Source organism: Muntiacus reevesi, chromosome 15, assembly GCF_963930625.1.
Source record: "Muntiacus reevesi chromosome 15, mMunRee1.1, whole genome shotgun sequence".
Taxonomy (NCBI): domain Eukaryota; kingdom Metazoa; phylum Chordata; class Mammalia; order Artiodactyla; family Cervidae; genus Muntiacus; species Muntiacus reevesi.
In genome coordinates, this window is record NC_089263.1 from 18,656,184 (window position 1) to 18,670,905 (window position 14,722).

The 14,722-nt window shown below is 49.3% G+C and overlaps 2 protein-coding genes across 2 annotated transcripts; both read right to left on the reverse strand.

Annotated features, from left to right (window-relative positions):
- Nucleotides 1-7,245: 7,245 nt before the first annotated feature.
- Nucleotides 7,246-8,184, reverse strand: LOC136146933 (myeloid-associated differentiation marker-like). The gene has a single exon (XM_065906049.1). It carries the CDS (start codon nucleotides 8,182-8,184, stop codon nucleotides 7,246-7,248), a length of 939 nt encoding a protein of 312 aa, XP_065762121.1.
- A 4,030-nt stretch (nucleotides 8,185-12,214) lies between these two features.
- LOC136147325 (myeloid-associated differentiation marker-like) lies at nucleotides 12,215-13,559 on the reverse strand. The gene has a single exon (XM_065906694.1). It carries the CDS (start codon nucleotides 13,535-13,537, stop codon nucleotides 12,671-12,673), a length of 867 nt encoding a protein of 288 aa, XP_065762766.1. The 5' UTR covers nucleotides 13,538-13,559; the 3' UTR covers nucleotides 12,215-12,670.
- Between the last annotated feature and the right edge of the window lie 1,163 nt (nucleotides 13,560-14,722).

Here is a 14,722-nt window from a genome sequence, read left to right on the forward strand (position 1 = left end):
GCAGCGGGGCTGCTGTGGACACGATAGTTACAAAAGGTCACACGTGTCATGCTCACTGCAGGTCAAGCGCTGCTGTGAATTCATTTGCTCCTCCCAACAGCCCTTGGACTATGCACTCTGTGTCCCCATTTTCACAGGCACAGAAAGGTCAACCGGCCAAGATCACACAGATAGGAAGTGACAGAGCTGGGATTTGAACCTAGATACTTGGTTCAAGATCTTAAACTCTCCCTGGATTTGGCATTGCACCCTAGACCCAAGAGGAATGGAATGGCCATTTCTCCAGCAACAACAGTCTGACTAGGTTACTTATCTCTATTTCATCTTCAGAGATATATTTATTGTCATCCCCATTTTATAGATGTTGAACTGAGGCCCAAAAACTACATTATATCTTTTGCTCAAGGTTACACAGTTACTCCTTGTCAGAGCCTGGATTTCAAGTCTGGCTTCCTGCAAAACTCAGCAGGTAGTAGAACCTCAGGAAAGGCTGAGCCCCCTCCTTCTTCTCTTGGGTCCAGGAATAATCTCTGGGCTCCTGTCTGTCCTGCTCTAACTGCAGTGCCCCAACCAGAGGTCCTGCAGCAGTGCCCTCATCTCTGCCAGACCACTTCTGTTGACAAGCCAGCCAGAAAATGCCAGAGGGAGCGTGGAGACCTTAGACACTGCCTTCTCCTCAGCTCATCTGCCTCCGTACAGACACCTTGAGACAGGAGACAAAAACACAGACAAAGGCCACATGGATTGGCATCCTGCACTGGTTCCCAGGGCAGATAACCAGGTGCCTGATGCCCCAGGAGAGAAGAAATCCTCTTCTCTCCACTCAAATGTAAATTAAGGAAGGCTATCTCCATGATTATTCCAAGAAGCTGCTGCAGAGCCAGAGAATGGGAACATCTGTGCCCCGGGCTCTGTTCTGGATGCAGCTCAGGCCACAGTCTTGGGGGGTAGGGGCGTAAGCTAGAGTCATGCTGCCTGGAGGAGGCTCTGGCTGGCCGGCTGAGAAGGGAGCCTCTAACCACTGCCCCAGAAGACAGGGAGCCTAGGCCATGCAGGGAGCAAGGGAAAGGCCTGAGGCTTGGGCACCGGGGGTCTTCTCCATCAGCTGTGTGTGCTAAAGGACTGGGGGAGTCCTGGTCATAGCAGGTGGTCTTGAGGGCCACAGCTCCCCCTCCCCAGACCCCTAGACCCAAGACACCTCCCTTCCCTCTGCCTTTGGAGACAGGTTTGTGTGGGAATCTCTCATATCCTCCCCCAGACTGTCCATCAGAGTTGCAGGGAACATGGAGACCATCTGCCAACTATCCCTCCCCTGACCCTTCTTCTCCAGTTGGTATATTTTTCAAACTTAAACTTTAAGTTCTTGAAAAGGTAATATATTTACATGACTCAAAATAAAAATATTCTTTTAAAAGCCATATATTGAGAAACCTCACTTCTACCTGTGGCTCCATCTACTCTCTCTTCAGTTCCTCTTCCTGATTAAGACCAGGCATCTGCTCCACTGAACTCCTGGGGGTCCTTTCTGTGTTTCTTGAAGCAAACCAATCATCTATAGATATTTTTATTTTTATTTCTTTCCCTATTATACATTTTAAAATAGCATACTATATATCTTACTGTTTTTACTTTGTATATACTGGAGATATTTCCTTATCATTATTTGAGAGCAACCTCATTTTTTCCCAGATGTTTAGTATTCCTTCTCCTGTCTACAACATAGTTTATTAACAACCACCCTAAAGATGAGCATATGAATCACTTCCAATCTTTCCAATCTTATTTTCAAATGAGATCTTGAGTGGGAGTTTGATTCAAGCCAGGTTGCTCTGGTTAGAGAAAATGCTGGGTGGGCCAACACCCTGCTTGCAACCCCATCATCTCACTAGAAACAAAGGTCTCCACAGGACTTAGCTCAAAACCCATGATTTTAGACTAATTTTCCTATTTCATGAACGAGAAACTGGAGCTCAGATCAGTGATGAGACTCATCCATGCTCATGAGTTATCCTGTGGCAGAACTGAAACCAGAAACCAGATCTCTTGGGCTCTGCTCTCCATGCAACTCATGGTTCATCTCCAGGGAGACCAGACCAAGGCTGTGGGGCCACTTGACTGGAGGCAGGACCACATGTAACTGTGGACCGAGCTGTGGACCCCCATCTACCTCTTTCTCATGCTGGGTTTCCATTTCTTCTATTTGGGAATAGTCCCTTTGTACTCCCAGCAGAAAAGATCAGGGAAAGGTGGCGTTGGGAAGGACCAGGGGTCTCTGGCACCCCTCCCCCATCTAGCAGATTAGGAAACCGACTCAGCAGCAGTGAGTGACCTACTCAAGGGGACGGGGCAGGTTTGTGTAGAACGAGGGTGGACGGGGCAGAATCCCAGCCTGGAGAATGCTGCTGCCACACTTGTCACAAGTAGCATGGGGCCATGGACAGACAGCCGGCCTGGGGACAGGACACCTGGTCCTGACTCTGACTCTGCCACACACAGGTGACTCTGGAAACGTCCTGCCCCTCCCTGGGGTCCAGCTGCTCCTCCTCTATGATGAGAGGGTTGGACTAAGCAGAGGACCTTTACACTCTCTTTTGAGCTCCACAGTGAGGGGACTGGACCAGCCTTGGAATTGTGACAAATGACCCTTAACCCGTCAACAGGAGGGGTGGAGCAGCCGCCCTGATAACCACCAGTCTTGGACAGTGAGCCCCTCAGGTGAGCCCACCCTGGGCAATTCTTTTACTAAAGCACAGAGGCATTTCCATCCTCCTGGGAAGTGAGGTCCCAGGGCTGAGTTCCATTTGATTCAGGAAATATAAGAATATGATACTCCTGCACACAAATTGGGTGTGTCAGTGTGTTTATCGATGAAAAATTAGTCAATAGTCAACTTAAGAAAGAAAAAGAAGTTTTATTGGAGCCAACCTGAAGAGTATAATTGGGGAGACAGTCTCTCAGGAAGCTCTGAGACCTGTCCTGGAGAAGCAAGAAGAACAGGATGTATGTGATTTGGGGACATATAGCTTGGTATAGGTTACTGCCCTTCATGAGGACCAGATATCTTGGGTAATGGTTTTAGTGCTTTTCTGAATATGGGAAGATGCAAGAAACTGGGCTCATAAAAAAAATTCTTCTGAAAATATCTAACTATCTGAGGTCTGGTTCTTACACTTGTCCCAGAGCACAAAGTACTTTATACTGATTTTCACCCTGAATCCCTTCCAGGGTGGATTGTAGATCAGTGACTGCAGTGGCTAATGACTTGTTTCTCTTTTTCAAAAGCATATATTTTTATTTATGTATGTGGCTAGGCTGGGTCCTAGTTGCAATATATGGAATCTAGTTGCCCAACCAGGGACCAAACCCAGGGCCCCTGTGTTGGGAGTGCAGAGTCATAGGCAGTGGACCACCAAGGAAGTTTGGGCTTGATTCTTGTAGAATTGGGTAATCGGCAACATTCTTTATTACACAATTCCCTCTGTTTCTGTCTTAATTTCAGCCAAGGTTTAGGAGACATTTTTCACAAATTTGTCCCAGGGTGCTAGGAATGCTCATTCTCAGGTCAGTTGGGGATTTCACGGATAGACCACTCACATGCTATTACTCACCCTGTCCTGACAACAGTAGCTAAAAGACAGCTGGACCACCTGTCTTACAAGTCTTACAAGTCTCTCAGTTCCAGGAGACGGTTTCTACCTGTTGCTTCTTCTCATATCTAGAATCACACTATTACAATCATGGATCTTAGAGAACTATGTATTATATTTCATTTCAAGTAGCCTGTGCTTATGTATGCTTAGTCGCTCAGTTGTGTCCAACTCTTTGAGACCTCATGGACTACAGCCCGCCAGGTTCCTCTGTCCATGGGGATTCTCCAGGCAAGAATACTGGAGTGGTTTGCCATGCCCTCCTCCAGGGGATCTTACCAACCCAGAGATCAAACCCAGGTCTCCCACATTGCAGGCGGATTCTTTACTGACTGAGACACCAGGGAAGCCCAAGAGTACTGAAGTGGGTAGCCTATCCCTTCTCCAGGGGATCTTCCCGCCATAGGGATCTAACCAGGGTCTCCTGCATTGCAGGTGGGTTCAAGTAGCCTAGTTATTTTTTTCATCGTTGACTCAAGAAACAAGAATCTTGTAAAATGGGAAGAACACAAGTAATACATCTAGTGACCTCAGTAAGGTTGTAAGTAAGTAAGCAATGTTATCTTCTAAGAAGTTCCATGACTTGGGCTAGAAAAATTGATTTCTATGGTGGAGCAGATATTTCTGCTCTTTGGGAGGTCAGATTGGAGAAGGCAATGGCAATCCACTCCAGTACTCTTGCCTGGAAAATTCCATGGACGTAGGAGCCTGGTAGGCTATATAGTCCATGGGGTTGCTAAGAGTTGGACATGACTGAGCAACTTCACTTTCACGCAATGGAGAAGGAAATGGCAACCGACTCCAGTATTCTTGCCTGGAGGATCCCAGGGATGGCTCCCCTGTCCCTGGGATGGGACGGCTGCCGTCTATGGGGGCTGCCGTCTATGGGGTCTCACAGAGTCGGACACGACTGATGTGACTTAGCAGCAGCAGCAGAAGGAGGTCAGATTAATGCACAATGCATACTAGCAGGAAGGAAGAGGCCCAAATGGGCAGAGAAACATTTTATTTGCAATTTTTTTTCATTTATTTATTTATTTTTTTATTAGTTGGAGGCTGATTACTTTACAATATTGTAGTGGGTTTTGTCATACATTGACATGAGTCAGCCATGGATTTACATGTATTCCCCATCCCGATCCCCCCTCCCACCTCCCTCTCTACCCGATCCCTCTGGGTCTTCCCAGTGCACCAGGCCCGAGCACTTGTCTCATGCATCCAACCTGGGCTGGTGATCTGTTTCACTATAGATAATATACATGTTTCAATGCTGTTCTCTCGAAACATCCCACCCTCGCCTTCTTCCACAGAGTCCAAAAGTCTGTTCTGTACATCTGTGTCTCTTTTTCTGTTTTGCATATAGGGTTATCATGATCATCTTTCTAAATTCCATATATATGTGTTAGTAGTTGGAGGCTAATTACTTTACAATATTGTAGTGGTTTTTGCCATACATTGACATGAATCAGCCATGGATTTACATGTGTTCCCCATCCCGATCTCCCCTCCCGCCACCCTCCCCATCCCATCCCTCTGGGTCTTCCCAGTGCACCAGCCCTGAGCACTTGTCTCATGCATCCAACCTGGACTGGTGATCTGTTTCACCCTTGAGAGTTTACTTGTTTCTCTTGCTTTAAAATATGAATTTTATTTCATTCCTTTTTAAGATTTGCCTGCCATAGGATGACCTTCTGGGAGCCCTCCCCCTCCACCCCCCTAACAATGGTTGAGGATCACACGCTTCATCCCAGTCCAGGAGTGAGGGGCAGCAGAGGGGGTCCTCCCCCTCCCCTCCCCCGCAGCTCTGCTTGCCTGGCCCCTCTGGTCCTGGTGACACCAAGATGCTGGGCTCTGAGGCTTTGTGACTGAGGACAGGAGACTTGTGGGACCTTCACAGTCACCAGTTACTGCAAAGGTCTGCTGATCTCAATGCAAGGGAACACAAGGGCACACACACATGTACACACATGTGCACTGAGCATGCACACAAGCAAACACCTTTATAGCAAGGCATCCAGATGCTGTCACAGCCCCTTTAAGAGCTAGGGGACAGGATACTGGGCACTGGGGGGGGGCCCAACATCTAGTGTTACAGACTGGGTCACACCCCAGGCTCTAGTCCAGGCCTGGGTGGGGAGTCAGTGGGAGGGGCTCCCAGAGACCTCTGTTTGGGTGAGGGTGGAAACTGACTGGGACTCCTCTGAGCTCTAGGTAAATTTGCGGCAAGTAGACTGAAGCGACTCAGCAGTAGCAGCAGAGTATGTGGATTTTGTTTTGTTTTGCTTTCTTTCTTTTCTTTCACATTTATATTGAGATTGAAAAGGTTATTATGAATGTGGGGGAATAGAAAAAGCCATTCTCTATGATTGACAGCAGTGCTGATAGGAACAAGAAGTTTCAGAAAATTTTTTTAAATTGTGCACATTTATATAGTTCAAATTATGCCTGAGTCCCAGAGAAGCAGGAAGCAACATCAAAAAGCAACTGACACAGAAAAACACATGTGTGTGTCCCCTCACACTCAAACAATACAAACAATACAATGACAATGAAAGCAGCAACACCCAACCCCTACAAACAGACTGCCCAAGAAAATTTGAAACTTTCTCTTGAAGAACAGAGTCACTCAGTAATTTTTGGTCCCCAGAACAGAAGGAAAAAAAGGGGGAAAAAAGCAAAATAAAACACCCAGACAAGTTGGCAGTGTCCATGCTCTTCTCCCTACAGAGGCAGGATCTGCTGTTTTGATCACTGAGTCAGGGGGACCACACTGCTGCCCCTCATAAACACTGCAGACAGGTGTCTTCAAGACCCTGGGGTTCTTCACCAGTTCTTTATTTTTTTTAATTCCCCAGAGAGTAGTTGGGATTGAAGGCATCTACCCCTGGCTTCCTCTAAGACGCCCTCTAAGCAACGGATGTTTAGTGAGCCTGCAAAAATTCTGGCGCCAATCTCTTGGAGGACTGAGCACCAAGTGGGGCCCAGGAGCCCAGAGTATCTCATGCAAGAATCTCGCCCACTAGAAATTATTGACCTTTAGAGGTTTTTTTTAGCTTAAAGGGGAGGTGTACAGTATAGTTGCTCCACTCGAAGGAAAAAAGCCCAATCCCTTCCTACCCTCCCACACCCTTTAAACTCTCCCAACCACACCAATAAGGCATTGCCAGGGGGACAGAGATGCTTTGGCAATGAGGTCCCTCCTGAGGCCCAGGGTGTGAACAGCTGCACAGAGGGCTGTGTGCTGCAGAGTCAGCACCTTAGAAGGTGGGAGGGGGCGGTGGGCAGAGAAAGAAGGAAGGAGTTTCAGGTCCTGACAGATCTGAAGAAGGAAGATGGGGGGAGGCGGTCAGGACACAGGAGATGAGAAAATCAAGGATGATCAGAAAAGGGCCAAAAAGCAGAAAATGAAGGAAAGATGAAAGAAGCAAGAGAAAGAGACAAAACAGGACTTGAACTACCAATGAAACCAGGAAGGAGACAGAGCAGCAGGAGGGAAGGAAACAGAAAAGAGAGTGAGATGCATGGGGAGAGAGGGAGCCAGGAAGAGGATGTCGGAGGATGTCAGAGCTCAGTGAGAATACCTCCTATGAGCAGGGGATCAGGAGTCTGTGAGCTGTCTCCCAGTCTGTACAGAAACCTGGAGGGCCCAGTACACCATGTCGGCCATGTAAACCAGCAGGTTGATGGATGTCAGGATGGCCACAGCCAGTCGCTGGTCCCAGGTGCACATGTCGTAGGAGAGTCCATCAATGCAGCTCACGTCCATGAACCGCTGGGGCAGTCCGCCGAACTCCTCATTGAACTGGTAGAGCAGCCAGAAGACCAGAGCGCTGACGTAGAGGAGGATGGAGAGCAGGGTGAGCACAAGCTGGAAAATGGAAAAGGGCCTGAACGGTATGTATTCCCATATAGCCAGGTCCAGCAGGAGGACCACAGCTGCCAGGATGAAGCAGATGGAGTACACGGCCACACACCACTCCAGGGCCGGCTGGTGCAGGTACAGGGAGGTGTTGCTGAGGAAGGCGAAGATGACACAGGCCATGAAGGTCTCCAGCACCTTCAGCAGGGCTCGCAAGGTGTGCTTGTAGAAGAAGATCTCCTTGAGCTCATACAAGTCCCACATCACAGTCACTTCTATGACATACAGCACAGACGCGATGCAGGAGAAAGCAGTGGCGGCGATGGCCCGGTCCCGGTAAGGACCATAAGGCACGAACTGGACGTAGGTGATGGAGTAGATGATGGAGGCCGAGAGGCAGATGAGGGCAGCGTAGCAGGCATAGGTGACGCAGATGTTGTACCAGAAGAAAGGAAAGTGAGACGGGTGCCTGCAACACTCAACTATGGCAATGATGAAGGTCATGGCGAAACAGACACACCAGAAGGACATGGACCAGTTACCTATGGCCCCTCTCCGAAAGCCCATGTCAGCCACAAGCGAGAAGGCCACGCAGGTAGAGAAGAGCTGCGGCAGGCGGAGCCAGCAGCACATGCCAAACAGGGCGTCCCAGTCTGGGGATGTCGACCGGGTGGTCATGGTGTTGTGATGGTCAGGCAGGTCACGGTCACCAGTACAGCAGTGGTATTCCCTGAGGACCCACCAGAGAAAGATCCAGTTCCTGAAGTGGATTGACTCACACACCTTTAAAAGGCTCAGGGCCCCATGAGGGCTGAGGCTTAGGATCCGTGGAGCTGGAACCAATGTCTCAGATGCTCGGGTAAAAGCACAGCCGCTCCAAATGGTTCTCCCCACCCATTGTGGGGAGAACCTTGGCCTTGTCCAGAGACTTGTCTTATCCCAGTGTCACAGCTGGGGTGGCTCAGGCCTCAACCATGAACATTTTTTATATCTCTTTGTGCTGTGTGCCATTATCTATAGAGACACAAGGTAGGAAGGTCCTTATCTGCAAGCCCAAACTTTCAATCCTCTGAAAACTGAACAAGAATTTTTAAAAATTCATTTGGTAGAAAAATTTGACCTGAACAGATCTAGGATAATTTATGATCTTCATTTATTTTATGTATTATGAGTGCCCAAAAGTGCAGTTGTAGAAACACTAATGTACTTGATTACAAGGAACTTCTAGACCCCAGTGGGATGTTATGTCATATAGAATAGATGTACCATGTCACTTTGTCTGAAACTGAAAAATTTTGAATTCTGGAGCATATCTGACCCAAGGGTTTCAGAAAAGAGACTGTGGATTATACTGCTAACCCCATTTTATAGATGAGAAAACTAAGGCTCAAGGAATCAAATGCCTTCACCTAAGGTGGCATGCACAACCAGGAAGAGGGAACTCAGAAAACACAGCTAAAGCTGTGGGTTTGAGCACTTTGCTCTACAGTCCACATGTCAGCAGGGCCCGCGGGTGGGAGCCCAGGACCAAACCGCAGGGCTCTGGGACCCAGGACCCACCTTCACGGCCCTCGGCCTCCTTCCATAGCAAGCTGAAGACACACGTGTCCTGGCCTGTCCTTCCTGCAGTATCACTAGAAGGAGCTGCCATCTGAAGGGACACAGTCCCACTCTAAGGAGGGAAGATTCTGGGGTGAGCAGGGAGGAGCCATGGGGTGAGAGCAAGGCCGTGGGGACAAGCTGACGTGGGAAGTAGGGACTGTTCTAAATTCCCACCCCCTAATTTTGCTTTAACATGTGACTCTTCCCCACTGGGGAAAGGAGACACCCACCCAGCATGACTCTGGGGTGGCGTCATGAGGAACCACAGAATAAACTGACATCATGTTTGATTTTTTTAGCTTCAAAACTGTCATCCAGGTAAGAGTCCAGAAAAATCTAGAAAGTAGTCCTACCTGAGTGAGGAATTTCCTGGCCCAGGAGACTGGTTAGCAGCTTCCAAGCTGGGAAGAGGGATTGGAAATGAATAAGGATGCTGTGTCTAATGCTGATGGGGAGCCTTCCAGGGCATCCCAGGGAGGGGGTAAGGATGGACAAATGGTCGGTCCCCTTTTAAGAGCAGGAGCTGAAAGAGGAGGCACCTGCAGGACCCTTGGGAGGGGACAGCCCTGAGAATGCACCCGGGACAGGGGCAGGGGTGAAGGGGTGCAGAGTGGAGATGACTGGGGGGGATTCTAGGATCCCAGTGACCCTGAGACAGCACAGTAGGTGTCTTCTGACCCAGAAGGGATGCAGGCTTGGAGCCAACCTTCGTCATGTAGGAGGGGCCTGGACTGGAACTGAGACAGGAGAACAGGGGCCTGAAGAGGTTTCAGGGCTGTGACAGGGACACGTGGCCAGAGTGGCGGGGACCCTGGAGACCATGGAGTTGCCCAGATCACCTGCCCAAGGCAGTCCTGCCAGCCAGGGCTGCAGTCCTGCTCACACAGGGGCTCCTCCAGGGTCCAGTGTGGGGGGAGTGAGGCCCCTTCCAGCCCGCCCCTCCTCAGGGACAGCTGCCCTGTTTCCAAGGGACTATTTGCTGAGAGGCCCCCAGGGCTGAAGGGCCAGCACCCTGAGCCCCAGCCAGCTTCCTGCCATCAGGGGCCTGGTCACCTTTGCTGATAATAAACCCTGGGAAAGCCTGTGGCTTGACAACGAAGCAGCCAGGAATGTGGAAGCTCTGGAGATGGAGGCACTATTGTGGTTGTGTGAGCCATCCAGGGAGGCTCTATGCCTTTCTCTTCTAAACAACTATTTACTGTATGTTCACTGTGTGCCAGGCACTGCAGATCCCACAGCAAAACCCAATTCCTGCCCTGAACAAGCACCTGAATCAATGCAAAGACATTCTGTCTAGAGTAAGTGAGCAGAGGAGAGCCAAGGACTCTTGAGGACTTTTCAAAGAACTCTACAGCTGAGCAGAGATTGAAATTCTCTGTGCAAGTTCAGAGAGCAAGGCAAGTGGACTTTGCACTCCCTAAGGAATGAAAGCTGCTGCAAAATAAGATGGCCCACTGTGGGAGGTGATGTTGTTAGAGCCTTTCCAGTCAAGCTGTTGAACCAGTCTTGGGGGAGGGGGATGTGACTGATGGTTCCCAAAGAGTATCCCATTGAATATTGTCCATGATATTCCATGGGAAAAAACAGTTCCCTGATCACATAAGTCTGGGATTCACTTACTGCCATAGATCTCTTTTAGTCCTAAGAAGTCCTGCAAAAAAGAAATATGTTTCACTTTTTAACCCAACTTTAGGTGTATTTGGCCAAATAAATTTTTCTTGTCTTCAAATACGAATTTTATTGTACTGCTTCTTAAGATTTTCCTGCCACGAGGACCACCTCCTGGGAGCCCTCCCCCTCCACCCCACCTGCCTCTGGGTGAAGATCACATGCTTCATCCCAGTACAGGGGTGAGGGGCAGCAGTGGGGGTCCTTCCCCTCCCCTCCCCCACAGCTCTGCTTGCCTGGCCCCTCTGGCCCTGGTGACTCTAGGATGCTGGACTCTGAGCCTTTGTGGCTGAGAACAGGTAAGGAAGAAGGCTTGAGATGACTTTGTCAGTTATTTAAAGGGTTGCTGGTCTTAATGTATGCCTGCCCACTCACACACACACACACACACACACACACACACACACAACCACACACAGTCAGTATGCACAAACCACACACCTTTAAAGACAGGCATCCAAGGGCTAACCGGGTCCCTTTAAGACCTAGGCTCTTTCTGATTTCTAGTCAAATTTGGGCAATTAGGACCTGTGGATTTTGTTGGTTTCATTTTCATTCTGTTTATTTTATCTTTGAGGTTTTAAAAAAAAGAACATTGTGGATGTGGACGAAAGGACAAGATTTCTCTCTATGGTTGACAGCAGGGGCTGATGGGGATTGGAAACTCCAGGTAATTAAAAGAAACCATACATATTTTTTTTCTACATTTATATAGGTCACTTTATGCCTGAGTCTCAGAAAAGCAGAAAGCAGTGGCAAAAAGCCACTGACACGCGTGTGTGCACACACACACAAGTACTGCAATTCATTTGACTACAGCAGTTAAAATCCCCACTCAGTCAACCCACCTTCCCCAGAAAAACAGAAAAGAAATTTCACCTTTAAGAACAGGTCCATTCAGTCAATTTTGTCCTCCTGACCAGAAAAAGAAAACAAAAAATCCCAGGCAGGCTGACATCAGCTTTAAGGCTGGCAGGGCAATGTTCTTCTCACTGCAGAGACAGGACCTGCTCTTTTGATCACTGAGGCAGGGAGGCCACGTCATTGCCCCTCACCAATACTGCAGACAGGAGTCTTCAAGACTCTGGGGTTCTTCACCAGCTCCTACTTTGATTCCCCAGAGAGTAGTTGGGATAGGGAAGCATTCAGTCTTTGCTTCCTTTAAGATGGCCTCTGCAGGCAGTGCATTTTCAGTAAGCTTGGAAAAATTCTGGAGCCAATGTCAGACGAGGCCAACCACCAGCTGGGCCCAGAGACCCAGGGTCTCTGCTTCAAGAGTCCCACCCGCTGGAAATTACTGACCTCCAGAGATTTTTTATTTTAACTGGTTTTATTTAACTGATTTTATTTAAGTGGGAGACACACTGTACACAAAGAAAGAGGACCCAATGCCTAGCTATACACCCCCATTCCCAAACCTATCACACATATACCAGGGGGACAGACACGTTTTGGCAAAGAGGCCCCTCCGGAGGCCCAGGGTGTAGACAGCTGCACAGAGGGCTGTGTGCTGTGGAGTCAGCACCTTAGGAGGTGGGAGGGGGTGGTGGGCAGAGAAGGAAGGAGTCTCAGGTCCTGATGGATCAGAAGAAGGAAAATGGAGAGAGGTGGTCATGATATAGGAGATGAAAAAACCAAGGATGACCAGAAAGGGGGAAAAAAGCAGAAAATGTAGAAAAGATGAGAGAAACAAGAAAAAGGCAAAACAGGACATAGGCAACCAAAGAAAATAGGAAGGAGGCAGAGCAGAAGGTGGGAAGGAAATGGGAAAGGGAGTGAGATGAATGTAGAAGGATGTGAGAAGGGAAAGAGGAGAGCCAGAAAGAGGACATCAGAGCTTGGTAATGAACTTCAGGTGAGACAAGGGAAGAACTGGGAGCCCTTGGGCAAAACCTCAGCTGCTGTTAAAATTCAGGCGGGCAGAGAACACCAGGTCAGTCACATAAATCAGCAGGTTGATGGCTGTCAAACTAACCACAGCCAGTTGTTGGTCCCAGATGCACACAGAGGTGGGGAGTCCACTGCTGCAGTTCACATCACTGGACCGCTGGGGCTGCCTGCCCAACTCCTCATTGAACTGGTAGAGCGGCCAGAGGAGCAGAGCAGTGGTGTAGAGGAGGACGGAAAGTAGCGTCAGCACAAGCTGGAAAATGGAGAAGGGGATGGACAGCCTGTTGTCACATTTGCCCAGGTTCAGCAGGATGGCTACGGATGACAAGATGAAGCAAATGGAGTACACGGCCACACACCACTCCAGGGCCGGCTGGTGCAGGTACAGGGAGGTGTTGCTGAGGAAGACAAAGATGACACAGGCCACAATGGTCTCCAGCCCCTTAAGCAGGCCTGGCACAGTGGCCATATAGCCTGTGATCATGTTGGGCTGGGCCCTAGTCCAGGTCACATCCATGGCATAAGCCACAAAGGCGAGGCATGAGAATGCAGTGGAGATGATGGTGCGGTCCCAGTCGTGGCTGTTGGACAAGAGCTGAACGTAGATGATGGGGTAGATGATGGAGGCCGAGAGGCAGAGGAGGGCGGAGTAGCAGTTGCAGGTGATGAGAAAGTTGTCCCAGGAGAAGGGGAAGTGGCCCTCCAGCCCACATAACTCAACTATGAGGATGAGGAGGGTCAGGACGAAGCAGAAGCACCAGATGAACATGGACCAGTTACCTATGGCCCCCTTCCAGGTGCCCACGCTGGCCCCCAGAGAGAAGGCCATGCAGGTGGAGAACAGCTGCAGCTGTCGGAGGCAGCAGCCCATAATGGTCGGGGAGCCCGGGGCCTGAGGACGATCATGTGGTAGTCGTTCTGGTCTTACTGGTCACCGGTATGGCAGGGGTCTTCGCTGAGGATCCACCAGAGAAAGGTCCAGCCCTGGAGGGGGATTAAGTCAGATGCCAGGGAAAGGCTCAGGGCCCTGTGACGGCTGAGGCTCAGGATCTGTGGAGTTGGAATCAATGGCTCAGACACTCGGGTAACAGCACAGCTGCCCCCGAATGGTTCTCCTTCACCCATCACCCTTGACCTTCTCACAAGACTTGTCTTATCCCAAAGCTCACAGCTGGGTTGGGTCTGGCATCAGACCATGAACACTTCTTCACCTCTTTCTGCTGCGTCCCATTATCTGTGGAGACACAGGGTAGCCTGACCCTTATCTGCAACTCCAACCTTTCAAAGTTCTGAAAATTGAACAAGAATTAAAAAAAAAAATTGTTTGGTAACAAAATTTGAACTGAACAGAACCAGACCATTTATGGTCTTTATTTCATGTAGTGTGAATGTTCAAAATTCAGTTGCAGAAACACTAATATGTTTGATTACAAGGTGTTTCAGACCCCAATGGGGTATTATGTCATGTAGGATAGATGCACCATGTTACATAAATGAAGCTGAAAAGTTCGGAGTCCTGGAGCATATCTGACCCACATGGTTTCAGAAAAGGGACTGTGGATTGTACTGCTAACCCCATTTTACAGATGAGAAAACTAAGGTTGGGGGAATTAAGTCCTTCCCAAAGGTGGCACTGGAGAAGGAAATGGCAACCCACTCCAGTATTCTTGCCTGGAAAATCCCATGGACAAAGGCCTGGTAAGATACAATCCATGGGGCTGCCAAGAGTCAGACACAACTGAGCACACTCACATACTAAGGTTGCATGACTAGGAAATGGGAACCCAAATAACAATGCCAAAGCTGCGGATTTGAAGGCTTTGCTCTATAGCCCACATGTCAAAAGGGCCCATGGGTGGGAGCCCAGGACCAAAGCTCAAGGCTCTGCGACCCAGAACACACTTTCAAGGCCACGGCCTCCTTCCACAGCAACCTGAAGACATATGGGTCCCGGCCTTTCCTCCTTGCAGCCATCACTAGAAGGAGCTGCCATCTGAGGCGACACGGCCCCACCCGGAGGAGGGTGGCTTCAGGGGTGAAGAGGGAGGAGCCATGG